Consider the following 18607-nt stretch of genomic DNA (forward strand, 5'->3'; position numbering starts at 1 on the left):
GTGATAGCAGCTCCTTGAGGGGCCCTACAACAGCGTGTGACTTGGGGTCTGTTTGGGTTTGCATGTCAGTGTACATTTGTGCATCTGGCTTCCCCCTCGTACGTGTGTCCCTTTGTGTCTGTCTCTGCATCTCTTTCTGGATTTGTGGGTCCCGCCCAGACCTGCAGCAGGGCCTTCTGCCTGCCACCGTCTGGGCATCTCTGAGCTGCTGCAGATCTGTGTTTCCTCACACCTGGGGGTGTCGAGGGCTTTGGAGTTTGTGTGTGTACAGAGTAGCTGAGTTGCTGTGTGGGGGTTGCATTTCTCTATGTGCGAGTGGCCCACAATGGCAGCCCTGTCTGCTGCTTTGTCTGGGTGGGGCTCTGTCACAGACTGGGGTTGGGGCCCATTTGGCTATCACTCTCCGGGTGAGTGAGGAGGGGATGGCGGGGGTGAGCCCTGCAGGTCATGGCCCGGGGCTGGCCTCTGGGGCCATATCCCAGGACTGAGGGTGGAGCTCAGCGGCCAGAGCTCGGCTCGTGGCCACGGGTGGGTGGGGTGTGCTGGGCTGGAGCAAGCCCAGGTGTCCAGGGAGGCACAGGAGACCACCCAGCTGGCTTGAGCTTTGGGACCGCTAGGAGCGGACTGGAGCCGGGCTGCTTCCTTAGGCTTTGCATTGTCTGGGACAGACCTCCTTCTGGGGATTGTTAGTGAGTTTGCCAAGACCCCTCATTCTAGTGTGCTAGCCCTGTGCCTCAACAGAGAGAGTGGGGTGGGCTGGGTTGGGGAGTTGGGGGGCTTCCTGGCAGGGAAGGTACTGGAGCTGGGCCTTGGAACTAGGGTGGAATTTGCACAAGCGGGAGGAGGTAGAGAATGACTTGGGCAAAGCCCTGGATGTGGCACTGAGACCCTGAAGGTGATAGAGGACTGGTGACTTGAGTGTAAGCTCGGACGCTCGACCCAGGCAGGGGCGAGGGGAGACACCCTGGGATGGTGAGCATGAGCAGCCGTTCCTCACCATACACCCCACCCCCCAACACCTTCCCTAAAGAGGTGCCTCGGCTGGATTCAGCGAAGCCTCTGGAAAAGCACTACTCGGTTGTCTTGCCGACGGTGAGCCACAGTGGCTTCCTCTACAAGACTGCTTCTGCCGCCAAGCTGCTGCAGGACCGCCGTGCCCGGGAAGGTGGGTGCTTGGCCAGACCCCATTCTTGCCATGGTGTTCTGGCATGGTGGCCGGGCCAGAGAAGCCAGGGCTGTCTGCACTGGTGACCAAGGAGGTTGCCAAGTATACTCTGGCAGAGTCACCCTAGAGGGCTTCCAGGATGTGGTCTCTAGTACATAGTAGATGCTTAATAAATGGGCCGATAGGGGTGGGAGTGGGGCCTGGCACTGCGGAGCAAGTCACCGCTAGAGTGCCTTTAGGCTATAAAAGCCTTGATTGAGCGCCTGCTGGGTGCTGGGCCTCTGATAGTTACAGCCAGACAGAGCTAAGCTCAGAGCTCCGCCCCTTCGTCCTCTCTGCCTTCCATTTGCTCCCCAGCTCTGAGTACAATCCGCAATCCTTCCCATATCCCACAAGGACCTGCCAGTCAGCCCTCCCCTGTGACTTCTGACCCCTCTCCCCTCACTCACTGCTCCAGCTTTACTGGCCTCCTTGCTGTTCCTCAGACATGTATATTTACTTCCACCAGGGCTTTTACATTTGCTCTGCCCCCTGCCCAAAATGATTTTCGCCAAAATATCTGCACGATCAGTCCCTCACTTCAGTCGGATCTCTGTTTATTTTATTTTATTTTTAATGTTTTAATGTTTATTTATGTTTGAGAGAGAGAGAGCAAGAGTGGAAGGGGCAGAGAGAGGGAGACAGATTCCAAAGCAGGGGCTCCACGCTGACAGCAGTGAGCCCAATGAGGGGCTAGGACTCGCCAACCGTGAGATCATGGCCTGAGCTGAAGTCAGATGTTTAACTGACTGAGCCACCCAGGTGCCCCGAGTCAGGTCTCTGTTTAAATGTTACTCCTTAGAGGGAGGCCTGGGTGACTCAGTCAGTTAAGCGTCCATCTTCGGCTCAGGTCACGGTCTCACAGTTCATGAGTTTGAGCCCCATACTGGGCTCTCTGCTGTCAGTGTGGAGCCCACTTCGGATCCTCTGTTTCCCTCTCGTTCTGCCCCTTCCCTGTTCACCCACACGCATGTGCGCTCTCTCACTCTCTCTCCCTCAAATAAACAAACATTAAAAAAAAAACGTTACTCCTTAGAGACTTCATCCATAACCATTTTACCCAAATTAGCATGCTCTATTTACTTTTACCCTAACTTCATGCCACTTATCTGACGTTAATTTGTCTGCGTATAGATGTATCTATTGATTCTCTGTGCCACACTGGAATATAAGCTCCTCTCGGCCACCACTGTAGCCCCAGCACCTAGAACAGCTCCTGGCACAGTGGGCACTTGGCAGACATCACAGGATGAAGAGTGACCGAGGCAGGGCTGCTGCTTCTGGAGGGCCCCAGCCTGGGGGGCAGACTCTGGGACACACTGCCCTCAGAGGGCAGATGGCATATCCTCGCAGATAGGACAAGAGACAGTGTCTGCTTTGGGAACATTATTGAGACCATTGCTCCCTGCGTCCCTCAGCACCCCTCTGTGACACCCTCTAATACCCAAAGAGATTTCTTTGGAACTCTGTGCTGTTCACCACCTCACTGCCCCTGGGGCACTGCCCCTCGTCTACCTCCTTCTGCCTGATAATGTCATTTATGTAACTGCTTGAGTCATCCTTTTTGCCCTGGATGCCAGGAAGCTCTGAGCCAATGTGAAGCTCAATGCTACGAACTATATAAGCCTGCGTGGCCTTGACATTCTGTTCTTTCTCCTGCCTTTCCTGGTCCAGATCCCCATTTCTGTTCCTTTATGGGATCTTGTCGGTTTTCTCAGTGCCATTATAGGAGGAAACATAGAGCAATGTGTGTCACTGGCAGGGGAGGGTGGGAGCATGGGGTGGGCATGGAAACTTTCTGTGACATATGGGCTGTTCTTAAAGGATGGAGGGTGTGGGTGGAGGAAACAAGGTGAGCAAAAGTGGGAAGGGCGAGGTATATGCCCAGAAGTGGTTGGAGAGGAGAGTAGGGGCAGACCCAGCAGGGCCTTGAATGCCAGTCTGAGGTGTATAGGATAAGGGGAGCATGGCAAAGTTTTGAGCACGGGAAGGACGGAGTCTGGTTTTACTTAGATCACTTTTGAATCTTGGAAGAAGCAAGTCGAGGCACCAATGAAGAAGTCACTGCAGTGGTTCAGGGGAGAGGCGTGGGCTGGGCTGGGGCGGCAGGCTGCAGGGAGGAGGATGGAATCAGGGGAAGCTTGTGAGTTAGAACGAAGAGGACATGAGTCAGGTGGGAGTCGGGGCCCAGGGAGGATACAGAGGGGGTTTTCAGGGGAGGGCAGGGGCTCCCTCACGGCTCCCCTGCCCAACTTCTTCCCAGAGTTCAGCCGACGCTGGTGTGTCCTTAGCGACGGGGTCCTGAGCTACTATGAGAATGAGCGGGCAGTGACCCCCAACGGCGAGATTCGGGCCAGTGAGATTGTGTGCCTGGCAGTGCCCCCTCCTGACACCCACGGGTGAGTATCCCTGGGGCAGAATCACAGACTCTTATTGCTGTGAGATCCAAGCCCCCATTCAGGAGATAGGGAAACAGGCCCAGAGAGGGTCAGAACCTTCCCAGGGTCACAGAGCAAACCCTGTGGGTCTCCGGAGGCCCCAGTTTAGGACTTTCCCATCCCTTCTTATGGGGCCAGGGAAAGGGCAGGGGGCAGGGGATGGCGGCAAGGCTGGGCAGGGTGGGTCATGGCTGGGTTGAGTGGGCCTGAATCCTGACCTGTGTATCTACAGCTTTGAGCACACCTTTGAGGTGTACACGGAGGGAGAGCGGCTGTACCTGTTTGGTCTGGAGAGTGCAGAGCTGGCTCGTGAGTGGGTCAAGTGCATTGCTAAGGTGGGCCTGAGTTAGTGGACAGGTGTGGGAAGTCTGACAGGGGCTGGGGTGGGATCTCCCGGCTGACCCCGTGTACCCCATCTCTCCTGCCTCATGAATGGAGGGAGCAGACATAGGTCAGGCTTCTGAGGCCAAGAGCCAGATATGTCAGCATCTGCAGCCCAGATGAACCAGTCTTGGTCCTGGCTCTTCAATAGCTCCTTTGCTGATGGGGGAGACAGCTGGGTCCCTGACAGCAAGAACACTGTGGTCAGTGCCACAATAGAGGGCAGAAAAGGGGCACCCCTGAAGGTGTCTAGGAACGTTTTCCTGAGGAGGGAACATAAGAGTGCGTATGAGTGGGGCATGATACCTGAGTTTATTTACTGTGCTAGGTCCTGCCCAGGGGAAGAGAGGAGGCAGCAAGGTGGGAAATGGGTATATGCCTACAAGCCAAAGAGCCTGGGGCAAGGGATGGGGGTGGGGGAGGGGGGAGGCCGGCATTGCTGTTGGCTGATGCGGTCTCTTTGGCCACCTCCCCTTTTCCTCTGGCCTCCCCATCAGGCGTTCATACCTCCCCTGGCTGAAGATCTGCTGGCCCGGGATTTTGAGCGGCTTGGGCGCCTACCCTACAAAGCTGGCCTGAGCCTACAGCGGGCCCAGGAGGGCTGGTTCTCCCTCACTGGCTCCGAGCTCCGTGCTGTCTTCCCAGAGGGGCCCTGCGAGGAGCCGCTCCAACTTCGGAAACTGCAGGAGCTTTGTGCGTGGACCTAGACCTGGGCCCCCAACTTCCAGGGCACCCTATCCTGGGCTCCCAGGCCCCCAGCCCTTCCCTGGAAGTCTGAACTCTACCCTGGCCTGGCCAGAAGGAGCCAGCCTGCCCTCTTATCTCCTCTCCTGCCCTTGGGGTGTATCTCAGCGACTCCATGTATTGGTGGGTGGGTCCCAGGGATGTATGTGCCCAGAGAACCTCAGGAGGGAGTCGGTTGGGGACCATGAACAAGGCCTTACCTCGACCGGCCCCTCCACAGCCGTCCAAGGGGACAGCGAGAACCAGGTGCTGGTGCTGGTGGAGCGAAGGAGGTGAGCCCTGGCCTCCCTGGGGGGCTCTGAGAAGCCCGCGGCAGTCTGACAGGCTTGGGAGGGGTAGGGCAGGGGTAGGCTCCCAAGTGACTGACTATCCCCCCCAACACCCAGGACGCTGTACATCCAGGGGGAGCGGCGGCTGGACTTCACAGGGTGGCTGGGGGCCATCCAGAAAGCAGCGGCCAGCTCCGGGGACACGCTGTCGGAGCAGCAGCTCGGAGACTCAGATATCCCAGTGATCGTCTACCGCTGTATAGACTACATCACGCAGTGTGGTGAGCCCCGCCCCTGTAACACAGACCCCGCCCAGGGAGGCTGACCTCTTGCGTCTCCCCCACCACCGGCCAAACCCCGCCTTCCCAGGATCCCTCTGACCTTAGCTGCGAGGCCCCGCCCCCGGCTCAGTGCCACCCCCTCTGCAGGCCTGACTTCTGAGGGCATCTACCGCAAGTGTGGGCAGACATCAAAGACTCAGCGGCTGCTGGAGAGTCTGCGGCAGGACGCTCGGTCTGTGCGCCTCAAGGAGGGCGAGCAGCATGTAGACGATGTCTCCTCAGCACTCAAGCGCTTCCTGCGAGACCTGCCCGATGGTCTCTTCACTCGCGCCCAGCGCCTAGCCTGGCTAGAGGCCTCAGGTGGGCCCTGTAGTCCTTGCCAGCCTGAGACCCAGGCTAGTGCTGCTGACTTGTCCACTCCTATCTCCAAATTCCCACCCCTCCCCTTCCCATCCAATGAGGCATGCCCCAGGGGATAAGCCCCCCTCCCCCCCCCCCCCCCCACTTACTCCCTCCGCTTCTCCTTCCCTTGTCACTCTATACAGGAAGTGCTATTCACCTAGGAGGAAAGGCAGAGCAGCCAGAAGGGTGGGACAGGGGAGGTGGTTATGGGGGGCCTCCTGACCTGATCTATTTCCCCCCACCCAGAGATTGAGGACGAGGAGGAGAAAGTCTCCAGATACAGAGAGCTCTTGGCACATCTGCCTCCAGTCAACCGAGCCACAGTGAAGGCCCTTATCAGCCACCTGTACTGGTGAGGAACATTATTATTGTATGGCTCTGGGGGGTTGGGGTGGAAAAGATTCTTCTACTCCTTCCTGGCTGACTGCCCTCCCCCCAGAACCAGGTAGGCCTGGGAACTGAATGTGGACTTTTGATGTGCCCTGATCTTGGACCCTTTGTCTCCCAACTTACTTCCTGCAGGGTGGGAGAATAGAGGTGGTTTCACCTGGGACCCAGGGGACCTTGGCCAACTCTCCCAGCTTCCCAGCTCTGTTCCTCCCCAGGACCTACGGCATGGCCAGAAAGACTATTCCCATCTCCCCTTAACTGGTGGTTCACTCTGACCAGGACTTTCCCTGGCCTCCCTCCAGGAGCCAGTTGTGGACCTGCCTGGAATTGGGAAGGTGAAGTGGGGAGGTTCTGGGCTGGACTTCTCACTCAGGGCTCTGTCTTCCCCTGTCCAGCGTCCAGTGCTTCTCAGACACAAACCAGATGAACACGCACAACCTGGCTATTGTGTTTGGACCCACGCTCTTCCAGACAGATGGACAGGACTACAAGGCTGGCCGTGTGGTAGAAGACCTCATCGGCCACTATGTGGTGGTGTTTAGCGTGCGTCCCCCGCCAGTGGGCACTGGAGGGCAGGGACGGGCCCCTTGGGTGGCAGTGATCATCTGTTCCTGTGTCTTTCTCCTCCCAGGTGGATGAGGAAGAGCTGAGGAAGCAGCGGGAAGAGATCACTGCCATTGTGAAGATGCGTGTGGCTGGCACTGCCAGCGGGACCCAGGTGAAAGACTGGGCCTGGGGTAGGGTGCTCGGGATAGCTGCCTGCACCTGCTTTCCCCGCCTCTAGCTGAGCCCTGTCTTTTCACAGCATGCCGGTGACTTCATCTGCACAGTGTACCTGGAGGAGAAGAAGGCGGAAACCGAGCAGCATATCAAGGTGAGAGCTAGGGACCTAGGAGCCAGAGGAGCAGAGAAGTCAGGCTGGGCCAGGCACAGGCTCAGGTGACCAGGGGAGCAGGGCTTCTATCCCAAGGGGAGCCCTGGTTTGGACCTGTGTCTGGCTGGTGCCAGGGCCTGTCTCTTTGCCTCCTCCCCAGACGGTGGTCATCGGGACCATTTAGAGACACCCTTCTAGTATCCCAGGACCCGAAGGGTGGGCTCGGCCCCTGGATCACAGCAAGGTTGTGGGAGAGCAGGGGCAGGAACAGGGTAGGCTGACCTCTTCCTCCTTGGCCACTGCAGATCCCAGCAGCCATGACAGCTGAGGAGCTCACCCTAGAGATCCTGGATCGCAGGAATGTGGGCATCAGGGAGAGGGACTACTGGACCTGCTTTGAGGTCAATGAGAGGGAGGAGGCAGGTAGGTGGCCACCAGGATTTGTGCAGGGTATGGTGTGGCCTGTACTTGTCTGAGCTGCTGCCCCAGTCTGTCCTCCCCTACCCCACAGCGTGGCAACAGTGGTGGTCAAGGGAGTCTTGGATGATAGATGTTGCTTCCACACTGTCACCTCCATGATGGTGGTGGTGGCATGGTGGGGGGCCGGGGGGAGTTGAGGTGATGGCTATAATGTGGCTGATGGGAAGGAGGTTGATGGTATCAACTGTGACGGTGCTTTCTCAGTGTCAGTGAGAATGCTGTTCTTGCCAGGGTGGCGATGCTGAATTTGATAATAGGATTCGTGTTGAAGGGGGCAGTAGGTGGTGATGACCGTGCAAGAGGGGTCAGGCAGGGTGGGGTGGGATGGTGTTTTTAAGGGTGGTTGTGACAGTGTTGTGAGGGAACCTTGGTGGTGAAGGCAGTGATAAAGGCATTTTAGGATGAAGGGTGGTCTTAATGGCAGTGGACAATGAGGGTGTATCTGTCCATTTGTTTTACTGTTATTTGTTGAGTGCCAGACACACAGCCCCTCCCCTTCATGGGGGTAAGTCTCGCATGAAATAGACATTAATCCTGTGGCCACAGCAATAAACATACAACCGAGGCTGTGATAACTGCCTTGAGTGGCCACTAGAGCTTGTAACAGGGTCTCTGGCTACAGAGTCCCTACACTAAGAGGTGAAGAGTAGGAGTTGCTTGGTGAAGGGGGAGAAAAGCGTCTCCAGGCAGTGGCAGCGGCACAGGCAGAGGCCCTGTGGTGACCATGGACATCACCCTTTTGAGGAGCTAGAGATAAGGACAGTGAGGGGGCTGTGTCACGGGGTGGGACTGAAGACAGAGGCAGAGGCGGCCACCCAGCCCGACAACAACGCAAGGCCCCTGAAGGGCTAGTGACTAGGAGTTTGGAGAGGTTGCTACTTGCCACTGGGTAGGGAGAGGTGAGGAGGGGAGTGAGAGCACATGCAGGAGACCCCTCGGAAGGCCACAGTATTAGTCCAAGGACAGATGGTAACAGGGGCCAGCGTGCCAACAATGATGGACAGAAGTAAAGAGATTTAACATATGGAGGGAAGAGGGGGAGGAAGCTGTGTTTCTGGCTTGAATGGCTCAGCAGGTGGTGTTTTCCCCAACGAGGACACGGGAAAGATCACTGGCTTCGGTTGGAACAGCTTTGGTCCCAGCCAGTTGTGTCAGACCTGAAGCTCGAGCGTGGAAAGGGTAGTCCTGATGGTGATGTGTTGTGGCGCTGGTAGGTGGCGGGAGTGGTGCTCACTTACGTGTAGGTGATATGTGGGTGTGCCAGCCCTCGGTCCCTCAGTAACACCGGGTGTGACCTCCCCCCAGAGCGCCCCCTGCACTTTGCGGAAAAGGTGCTGCCCATCCTGCACGGGCTGGGCACGGACAGCTACCTGGTGGTGAAGAAGCACCAGTCCATGGAGGCCATGCTGCTGTACCTGGGTAGGTGGTGTGCCTGGGTGGGTGACGCCTGCAGGGCTGGGCAGGCTGGTGGGTCCCTCCATCTGAAGCCCAGGCAGGAGCAGCTTGGGCAGAGAGTGCCATGTGGGCAGGCCTCTTTGGTGGCTGGGGCAGGCTGGGGCAGTTTCCTTCATCCTGGCATGCTCCCCTGGGTGTCGGTATCCATGGGCAGGGAGTTGGTGCAGCCCACGCCCACTCCGGTCTTCCCCCAGCCAGCCACGTAGGCGACACCAAGCACGGCATGATGAAGTTCCGTGAGGACCGTAGCCTCCTGGGCCTGGGCCTGCCCTCAGGTGGCTTTCACGACCGATACTTCATCCTCAACAGCAGCTGCCTGCGACTCTACAAGGAGGTCCGGGTAAGTGACCCCAGGGGGTCGTGCCCTGCAATGAGCGTCTGTACCCAAGTGTGCTCACACACCCATTCACAAACATTCACCAGTGTCTGCCAGTGGGAGCAACCCCATCGCGGGGTCTTGGGGTGGCACAGTGGTGGAGGAGAGCTATAGACTCTCAGGAATCTTCTGCTGTGGACCTCGGTGGCCGCTCTTCTGTGCCCTGTAGCCCCACTAGGTGCTAGTCTCTGGTGCCATCACGTCAGGCTCATGCTGTCTCACCTGTGCCTGTGCCTTGTCACGGCACCCACAAGAACATGCTATGTGGTGACAGCCCCCGTCGTGGCCCATGCACATCTTGTCACTTCACAGGTTGTACCTCCTTCATGCCCACTCTGTCCACATGCCAGGCGGCCTCCCAGGTCTTGGCACCCTGCCCCCAACATCTTCTGCACATACCTGCCACATCCCACCATGCACCACCACACACATTGTCCTGGCTGTGGACCCGGACCTCCTTCTTCCATAACTCTGATCCTCTATCAAACAGAGCCAGAGGCCATGGAGCGGGGCCCCTGAGACCGTGAGTAGCTGTGGGCCAACTGCTAGCTGCCTTACACCACCTGGGGGCCAAGTGAGCCTGGCGGGAGCCTGGGGACACAGCCAGAGCTCTTCGCTACCTTCAGGCATGGTTCCCTGCCCTCTTGCCTATCAGCACTGGCTCCCGTCTTTGGGCTTGTGTCCTGGGCTCCTGTCCTTCATCCCCACCCATGCCCCAGAGTCCTTTTCCCAAGAAGGTTGAGCCCCCATCAGTGTGATGCTTTACAGTTTTCCAAAAGACTAGGTGTGGAGGCTGTGGAGCCAGTATCAGAGAGAGGCCCCTAGGTTTGAATTAGAGCTCTGACCCTCATCTCCTGCCACCCCTGGAGCCATCCTTGTCCCAACCATGGAGAGAGTTTCAAGACTATCAGAATGCCCATGCGACTACCCTGATCCTAAAATGCTGGGGTGAGACTAAATGGGCTTGTGGTATAGTTCACCTGTGGTAGGAGTTCCTGCTCAGCCTCCCTGGCTGGTTGTCAACCCTTACATGCACACTTCTGGGAGAGGGGAGCTTATCCACTCCTCCCTTGGGACTGCCCTATCCCTAGAGGGATAGTTTTGCCGGAGAAGGCCCTTGCTCAAGTTCAGCTGAGAATCTGCCACCTGTGATGCCCCTGTGGGTTCCAGCGATGCCTTAGGGGCCACAGAGCATAGATGCGCTGTAGTAATGGGCAGCAGAAATGTATTTCCAATCCAAGGATCTAACCGGATCTCCCATAGCTATTCTCACCAGTGATTCCAGCCTTTCCTGTCCCTTGCCTCTCCTGAGGACACTGGGCAGGGCTAGCTGTCATGGAGGGAGCAGAGCAGATAGACCAGGATCCTCACCTCCCTCTCTTTGCACATTATACCTCTACTAATGCAGCCTGGGCTCCTACAGATCCTTGTAGGCAATGCCTCCTCTTCTCTCTTTTGCCTCCCTCTGTGATTACTTACTTCTGGGCCTGTTCACCCCTCCACTCAGTCTCCCTTGGTTCTGGGATGTTATTTCCCTGATGCCCTCCTTATGATGGTACTTGGAGCGGAGCAAGACCATCATTGTGGGCAGAGAGGAAGGAGGGTGGCTGAGGCACCTGAAAAAGCAGCTGCTGATCCCTTAGCATGGAGGGGAAATGGCACGAGAACTAGAGAAAGGAAAAAGATCTAATGGTTAAGTGAGCCGGGTTTGGTGCCCAGCCCTCCACATACTAGGACATGTCCTCCCACTAGCGTCCTCCGGAGGAGGGGTATTATCCCCATTTCACAGGTGAGAAAACAGGCTTCGAGTGCCTTGCCTAAGGCCATCTCTAGGTAGCCCCATCAGAGCTCGAGCTCTCTATTCCTTGAAGTACAGGAAACAGGGACTCTTTGGCGGAGCTGATCAGTGCTGCTCTCTGAATGGCAGCCACACCTCTGCCCTGACAGAAGCCCCAGGAGGGTGTGGTTTGGCTACTGAGGTGTTGGTAATTCCGGCATTTGCTATTTTATGGAGGAACAGAACAGAATATTTGAAATTGGGGCAACACCCAGCAATTCAGGATATGCGAATACCCAGGCCAAGGCCTGGGCATCTTCCATTGTTAAAGACCTTGAAGCACCTGGGAAAGGCACATTCTAGAACAGTCTTGGCTCCAGCAGAGGTCTTTGAGCATCAAGGGGTGAATTTTATTCTTTCCAGTGACCTCATACCTCAGCAATGCTAGAAACATGAGCTCTTTGATTAGAAACGAAGTCCTGCGTTGTCTGATGTACCCCTCGCTCCCCAAATCTCCCCCTCAACCTTCCTGTCTCAGCCATACTCCTGTCACACACGTGCTGCGCATACACCACACACACCAGAGCCTGAGGGAGTGGAGGCCTGAGGATTGTTTTTTTCGAATTTTCAGGGAGCCACAGCCTGGTTTGAATTCCTTGATTCCCACAATTCTCTCCACGCCCTGACTGGAACCGTTGTTTCTGTCACACCCACGAGCCTGTTCCTTCCACTGTCAACTCATCTACTCCTTGCTTCTAGTTCTCCCTCCTTGGCACCCACAGCTCAACTTCCTCCGAGCCCTCAGCCTGCTTTCCATTCCCTCAGCCTGCTGCCTTCCATACTTGCAACATGGCTTTCCCCACGTCCTTTCTTCCGTCGTGCCCAGAGCCTGCTGTTTTCGTGTCTACAGCCTAACTTCTTTTGCAACCTCTGTCTCAAGTCTTTCCATCTCCACTACCTGGTTCCTTCCACCCTGCAGTCTGACTTCTTCAGCACTCTCAGCCTTGCTTCTTTCCTGCTGGCTTGGAGGTTTCTTTCTTGTATTTGCCCACCCCTTATTTACAGCCTGGTTTCCGACCCCACTGCCCGGTTTCCTCCCTGTCCACAGCCCAGTTTCTTCCAGGCCCCCTTGGGCACTTGGTCCTCAGAGAGGATCAGGGCAAAAGCAAGGTAAAAGGTCTCTAGTAAGCCCTCTTAAACCCCATTCCCTGTGACAGCACCCAAGTCTCCACTTATCTAGGCAGCCCATCCTTTTGCAGCCTCACAGGGAGTCTACCAATCCCTGAAACTTTCCATCTCCCTGGCCATCCCTTAGTCCCTTCTTTTTGTTCCTGCTGAGGAGCCATGCCTGGGGGTGGCTAGGAGCAATGGTGGAAACAGGGTGGAGGTGGCTCAAACTTTGACCCCCAGTTTTGGTTGTAAGTGAGTCCCCCTCCCCTACCATCCATCCTGGTGCCCTACTGGTGCCGGGAGCCTGGTGGGGGTAGGGCTTTGAGCAAGTGGCTCCCAGAGCAGAAGGAAGGCTCATTAGCTTGACTTCCAATTAGACTTTACCCTGGGGGTCATTGCTCCCATACCTCTGTCTCGGAGCCAGCCTGTTCCTTCCAACCCCAGACCCATATGCAGAGGTGGGGGCCAGAGGTGAGCATGTCAGTGATCTGGTGCCCCTCCCCAGTACATCGGTCTCTTGCTTCCTGACCTAGACCACTGGAAAGTTCTTCCTTTGGTCTACCAAACAGCAGTTCTGCTTCAGCTTGAGTCATTAGCCTTCCCCTTGTGGAACCAAAGAGCTAGTAATTGCTGACCCCACAGGTCTTCTGTTCACACGGTCAACCCTGGAGCCTCCGTGGGGTGGAGAGGGGCGAGGAATCTATAACCGGAGACAAACAGACCCAAGCAGCCAACCGAGGCTCTCAGATCATACACACTCATTCAGTTTGGTGCTAGAGGGCGAGGTGCAGACTTCTCCCTCCATAGACGAACTGATTCAGCTGATGCTACAAGTCGGTTCTCCAGTTTGTAGGGCAGCAGGAAGGGACTGAAAATCACTCCCTGGTCGTCCTGCTGGAACGGCTGCCTCGGGGACTGAGGGTTGACTGTCTGATGCTGCTGCAGGGAGAGAAACCTGGGGGGAGTGGGGAGGTTAGTTGGGCTGGATTGTGAACAGGAAGGGCTTTGTCAGGAGGTTCCCTGTGCTGGGATGCAAATGGGGGGTGGGAAGAGGGAGGAGGGAGGTACCCAGTCACCCCAATTCCCGCCCTGACCAACTGAAGTGTCATCCCTCTGCCTGCCCCCACCCCAGAGTCACCGGCCTGAGAAGGAGTGGCCCGTCAGGAGTCTCAAAGTCTACCTGGGAGTGAAGAAGAAGCTCCGGCCACCCACCTGGTTAGCCGGGGCTGGGGCCTGGGAGAGCTCAGAACAGATTGGGGTGGGGGTGGGGTGGGGTTGCGGCACAGTGGGGGCTTTGAACTTGACAGGGGTTGATACCATGGTTCTGAAGGTGTGGTCTCCCAGACCAGCAGCCTCAGCATTACCTGGAAACATGTTAGCAGCCCACATCTTGGTCCCACCCCAGACCTGCTGAGTCACGGATCCTAGGGGGTGGGGCCCGCAGTCTGTATGGTAACAAGCCTTTTAGGCGACTCTGATGTTTGCTCTTGTTTGAGAACCACTGGCCTTGATTGAAATCCTGTCACTGACTACCTCAGGGATCTTCCTGTGCCTCACTTCCCACATGTGTAGAATGTGGAAAATAATGGTGCACCTGTTTCAAAGGGTGGTTGTGGTATGCTTTTAAGTGGAAAAGTGATGCATAGCCACTATTATTGTTGTTAATTACAGCCACCAGACTTGGTTTTCTGACTTTCTCCTCTCATCTGCTGGCTGTGCCTAGCTGTCTCTCAGAGACTAGGGCAGGCCTGGGTGGGGTGGCATGGGTATAGGGAGCCAAGAGACTAGGGCAGGCCTGGGTGGGCATGGGAGGCTGGTGTGAGCTGTGAGAGGAAGAGGCTGTGGCCAGAATGTGCCGTGCTTGCAAGAAGGCCCTGAACTGTGCCCCTCGGCTCTGGCCCAGGCTTCTGGGCTCCGTCCCGGGCACCTGGGCTGGGAGGCCTCTGTGGGCTGGCAAGTGACTCCATCTGCCCCTCCTCTGCAGCTGGGGCTTCACAGTGGTGCACGAGACAGAGAAACATGAGAAGCAGCAGTGGTGAGTAAGGGCCCTGGCCTGAGACCCCAGGTTGGGAGAGATGGTTGCATGTTCCCTTTGGTTGGGTCCCTTTATTGTCCATATATGCACCCTGCCTGGGGAGCCAGGCAGGCTGCTCAGCCTTGGCAGTGTCCAGATCCGTGCCCTGCCCCGCCCCGCAGGTACCTCTGCTGTGAGACACAGATGGAGCTCCGGGAGTGGTTTGCCACCTTCCTCTTTGTGCAGGTACCAGCTCAGGGTGGGGTCCCGTGAGGCTTCCATTATGGAGAATGGGTATGTTTGCTTCTTCACTACATAGGGCATCAATTGCATCAAGGAGATTTTGAGTTGCTTTTAATTCTTTTCTTCACTCGGCAAACCCTCCCTAGAGTCCACTTTGGTGCAACCCCAAACCAGGCATGCTAGAGACAGAGTGCAGACCCCTGCCCTCAGGCACTCCCCATGTAGAAAGGAAAACAGACCTTGAAGTTGCCTGTTAAATAGCCCAATGTGGTCAGTGTATGGAGATAGAGAAAAGCCCAGGGACCCTACCCGCTGGAGGTGGTGGGTGTGGAGGGAAGGCAGCAGGGAGGGGGTGTCATAGGAGCTGAGTCTGAGGATGAGGAAGCCTTCATCAAGCAAAGGCGGTTGGAGGTGGGGGGGGGCGGGGGCAGGTCGGGGAGGCTTCTAGGCAGAAGGAACAGTTTATTGAAAGGCATGGCAACAGAACCACAGATTGCCCAGTGGGGTGTAAAGAGAAGCCAGGAGTACCAGAAGTTGACACTGGAAAGAGATTCAGGAGCCAGATCTGAAAGAGCCTTGAAGGCCATGCCAAGGGAGCTGAACTTGACCTAGTCAGCAGTTTTCAGGGAGAGTTTTAAGCAAGAAAGTGGTGTACAAGTTTGCGTCTGAGAGGGCTCGTTCTAGATGTAGCGTGCAGGGGAGGACAGGCTGAAGGAGTGAGGTGGCTGCCGCAGTGGGCCAGGTGGGAACAGGCTAGGAGGGGCTTGGAGCCAGAGCAGGGCTGGGGTGAGGGGTTGGGAGTGGGAGGGGTTGGACTTAAGCCACAGATTTTAAACCAGAGCTCAGAATTGTTTAGGGAAAAGGCTGACAGAATGGTGCCAGGGCTGTGGGCTGAGTTCTTTTAGCCCCGAGCTTCCTGGTAGTCAAGCCTAAAGAGAAACAGGCAGATTCTATAGTTTTGTTGGTTCCTGGTGAAAGAAAGCACACACATGTTCCTCTAGAACTGTTTTCTTGGTGCTGCATTCTTGGAGCAGTTTGTTTGTGGACCTGGAGGTGGGGGTTGTTGAGTAACATAACTGGCTGGGTTCTGCCAGGGATACAGTCATGTTCTCCTAACAGCTGCTTCTCATATCGACTGGGATCAAAGCTGAGAGGGTCACCTCAGATCATAGCTGGAGGCGTTTCTGGGAAGGGTGGGTGGATCTGGAGCTGAGTGTCTGGGTGAGCTGAGTGTCCTCCTCTTCCCCTGCTCCCCAGCATGACGGCCTGGTGTGGCCCTTGGAGCCCTCCCGTGTATCCCGGGCAGTGCCTGAGGTCCGGCTGGGCAGTGTTTCATTGATCCCTCTGCGCGGCAGTGAGAACGAAATGCGAAGGAGTGTGGCCGCCTTTGCTGCGGACCCCCTTTCTGTGAGTAGTTTTCCATCCCTATGGGCAGAGCCCTGGGACCTGGCTGCTGCCCGCCTCCCACCTGACTCACCCGATTGCCCCCTGGCCCCCTCCCTCCAGCCTCCTAGCAGTCCTGACGGGCTCTTTTGGTTCATGTAGCTCTCAGGAGCCCCCTCTCTACCTGGCCCTGGGGACCCCGGCTGACCTGAGCACTCCCAAGCCAGCACTACAGAGCAGCTGCAGAAGCTTCAGCAGGGCCGCTGGTCCCTGTGAACCTTCACAAAGTGCTTATGGAATCTGGGCTTCTGTACCTTCCCACAGCTCCTCCGCAACGTCTGAGCGCAGAAGCCAGCCCCTGGCTCTGAGACTCTGCCGCCCTGAAGCCTTCCTGTTCAGACACCCTCGTGCCCTGCGTGCCTGTTGTGAACCAGCAGGGGATGCATGAGGAAGCCGGACCCCACATCCCACATCCTGGTTGCAACATGGGGTTCCCTGGCCAGGAAGTGGGGGGCAGCAGGGTCTGCCTGAGGAGGACCCCTCATCTGTTGTCTGGGTGCTTCTCCTGGCCTGGCCTGCTCCCCCCTCCAGGGTCACCCACCCTGAGTTTGAGGGGTTGGAGAGATGGGATGTGCATCATTCAGAACTCTGGAGGACCACCATCCTTGCAGAGGCTCGAAGCCCTGGGGCCCCCGCTGGAAGGGAGCCCACCCTCTTGTCACAAACTCCAGAACAGCAAAAAGTGGATGCTCTAGAGGAACACTCAGCTGGGATAGGGAGGGAGCTCTTGGGTAAGTTTCTCTATAGCCTAGAACTGGGGCTGGGGGACTTGAGGAGCCTCCTCTGGTCTAGGCTGACTGGGAGGGCCCAGGCCGCCTGGTGCCCCTTCCCCACTTTGGGGGCCTTTTGATAATATAAATATATCTGTATATTTTATCCTACGGTGCTGAAGCCTGTGATTGGTTGGGGGTTTCAGGTGTTCCAGTGTAGGAGGGGACAGGAGTTCAGGAGGCCCAGAGGTGAGTGCCTAGTACCCTGAAGTTGGGGGGGGGGGGGCGTGGGCCCTGTTCTTTCCAGGCTCTGAGCTGTTTAGCCACTCCCTCCTGCCCCAGGCAGAGCCCTGGCCCAGCTCCATGCCACCCCAATGCACGCCTGTCCAGTCAGGGTGGGGAATACCAGTCCTGACCCTGGCCAGGACAGACCCCAGCTGGACCGAGCTCCTTTCCCTGCTGTAGTCTAGAGTCTGGGCTAGGGCCTGGGTGTGCCATGTGAATGACCCAGGGCAGCCCCTCACCAGCCCCTCTGAAACACGAGGTCACAAAGTCACAGGAGCTTTATTAAATTAGGAAGAAGAAGTGTCCCTTTATCCCTGTGCATGTCCCTCCGGAGGAGGGCCCTGCCTTGCACCAGGAAGCTGTCCTCACTGGGCACTGCCTGGTTGTCTCCTCCAGGAAGACAAGGCCCTGGCAAGTGGGGGAGATAACGAGCTGTTCAGAGACCTATTTGGGACTCCCTGGGAAGGTGCCAGACACCACATTCCTGCCTCTGCCTGGAGCCTCATTAACGGCCTCTCTCCAGGGGCCCGGCAGGCAGACAGGCTGACCTCCCAGCCTTAGCTTCAGCCAGTGGGGCTGGGCAAACAGGGTGGAGATGGGTCACATGATCTCTGATTCATGTGATCCAGCCCTGGGGAGGCCTGTGTATATGGATGGGGTCTTGGGGTCCTGGATTCCAGGTTCCTTGTTCCTGTCTCTTGAGAAGGGGAGGTGGATGCCAGACTGGAATGGGTTTTCTGGTCAGTTTCACAGGCTGGGGCTAAGCCCCTGGAGTCTCCCACTCTTATCCTGCCCTAACCGGGCTGCTCCAGGCCAGGCTGACAGATTGAATGACCATTCTGCCTGCCTGAAGCTAGGCCAAGACTGTTGTCCAAGTGCTCACAGGCTGGAATTCTTCCCAGGATCTGACTTCAGACTGACCAGCTAGTTCTGAGGTGCAGAGAGAGGGTGGGTGAGACTTAGAAGTGCCCCATGCTAGGCTGCCAGTGTCACTGACAGGCTCAGGGACTGGCTGCAGTGACTGAATTGGGCCACCAGGGGGCAGCCGTGGATAGCTCAATGTGGCTGGTCCCAGGACAGGTTCTGGAGGGGACAGGGCCCCCAGAACCCAGTGTGGCGGTGCTGACCCAGACCTTGCTCTCTTGGAGTGTGGGGTGGAACCTGGCCCTGCCTTTAACCCCAAGACTAGTGATATTCTGGAAGGCAGCACAGTGCTTTGGACTCCCAAGATCTAGGAGCCAGGAGGAGAGAATAGCTCTTTTCCAAGTACCCACTGTGGGTCAGCACCTGTGCTCTATGCACTGTCTCCCCCTGGCAGAGGAAGAAAGGCTCAGAGAAGTGAGCCAACTTGCCCGAGGGCCCATAACTCTCCTGAATCAGGGCTGGGGTCCATTTCTACTATCCCACTTTGTAGGGGAGAGGGGTGTCTCCCTCTTCCACACCCCTCCTGACTTCAGCTCTGCTCTCTCCACTTGGCATGTCCAACTCTGCTCTCTCCACTTGGTGTGTCCCATGGGGAAGGGGATCTGTACTGTCAGGAGTTAATGATAGCTTAAAGTGCTAACCCTTGGGATCAGGGATAGCATCCCAACAGGAGCTTTCAGGCCTGAACTTTAATGCATTGTGGCAATGACAGCAGTGTGATGGGTGGGTTATGCCAGGAGGCTCTGC

General features: G+C 56.8%; 1 protein-coding gene across 6 annotated transcripts in view; it reads left to right on the forward strand.

The window, feature by feature from the left end:
- The window catches only part of ARAP1 (ArfGAP with RhoGAP domain, ankyrin repeat and PH domain 1), a 66362-nt gene extending 49540 nt beyond the window's left edge, over nucleotides 1-16822 (forward strand). For 3 of the 6 annotated variants that reach the window (XM_043580316.1, XM_043580317.1, XM_043580321.1), the window contains 20 exons: nucleotides 1031-1165; nucleotides 3468-3603; nucleotides 3875-3977; nucleotides 4521-4716; nucleotides 4988-5039; nucleotides 5154-5317; nucleotides 5465-5677; nucleotides 5966-6071; nucleotides 6505-6652; nucleotides 6741-6827; nucleotides 6915-6983; nucleotides 7289-7406; nucleotides 8769-8882; nucleotides 9113-9258; nucleotides 9785-9817; nucleotides 13374-13456; nucleotides 14226-14276; nucleotides 14438-14501; nucleotides 15756-15905; nucleotides 16044-16199. In XM_043580316.1, the coding sequence (XP_043436251.1) occupies nucleotides 1031-1165; nucleotides 3468-3603; nucleotides 3875-3977; nucleotides 4521-4716; nucleotides 4988-5039; nucleotides 5154-5317; nucleotides 5465-5677; nucleotides 5966-6071; nucleotides 6505-6652; nucleotides 6741-6827; nucleotides 6915-6983; nucleotides 7289-7406; nucleotides 8769-8882; nucleotides 9113-9258; nucleotides 9785-9817; nucleotides 13374-13456; nucleotides 14226-14276; nucleotides 14438-14501; nucleotides 15756-15905; nucleotides 16044-16088 (2213 nt within the window). In that variant the 3' untranslated portion in view covers nucleotides 16089-16199. Of the gene's footprint in view, nucleotides 1-1030; nucleotides 1166-3467; nucleotides 3604-3874; nucleotides 3978-4520; nucleotides 4717-4987; nucleotides 5040-5153; nucleotides 5318-5464; nucleotides 5678-5965; nucleotides 6072-6504; nucleotides 6653-6740; nucleotides 6828-6914; nucleotides 6984-7288; nucleotides 7407-8768; nucleotides 8883-9112; nucleotides 9259-9784; nucleotides 9818-13373; nucleotides 13457-14225; nucleotides 14277-14437; nucleotides 14502-15755; nucleotides 15906-16043 lie in introns of all 6 variants that reach the window. The other 3 variants (XM_043580318.1, XM_043580319.1, XM_043580320.1) reach the window with 3 other exon arrangements.
- The last annotated feature ends 1785 nt before the right edge of the window (nucleotides 16823-18607 follow it).

This window comes from Prionailurus bengalensis, chromosome D1, assembly GCF_016509475.1.
Source record: "Prionailurus bengalensis isolate Pbe53 chromosome D1, Fcat_Pben_1.1_paternal_pri, whole genome shotgun sequence".
Classification (NCBI taxonomy): Eukaryota; Metazoa; Chordata; class Mammalia; order Carnivora; family Felidae; genus Prionailurus; species Prionailurus bengalensis.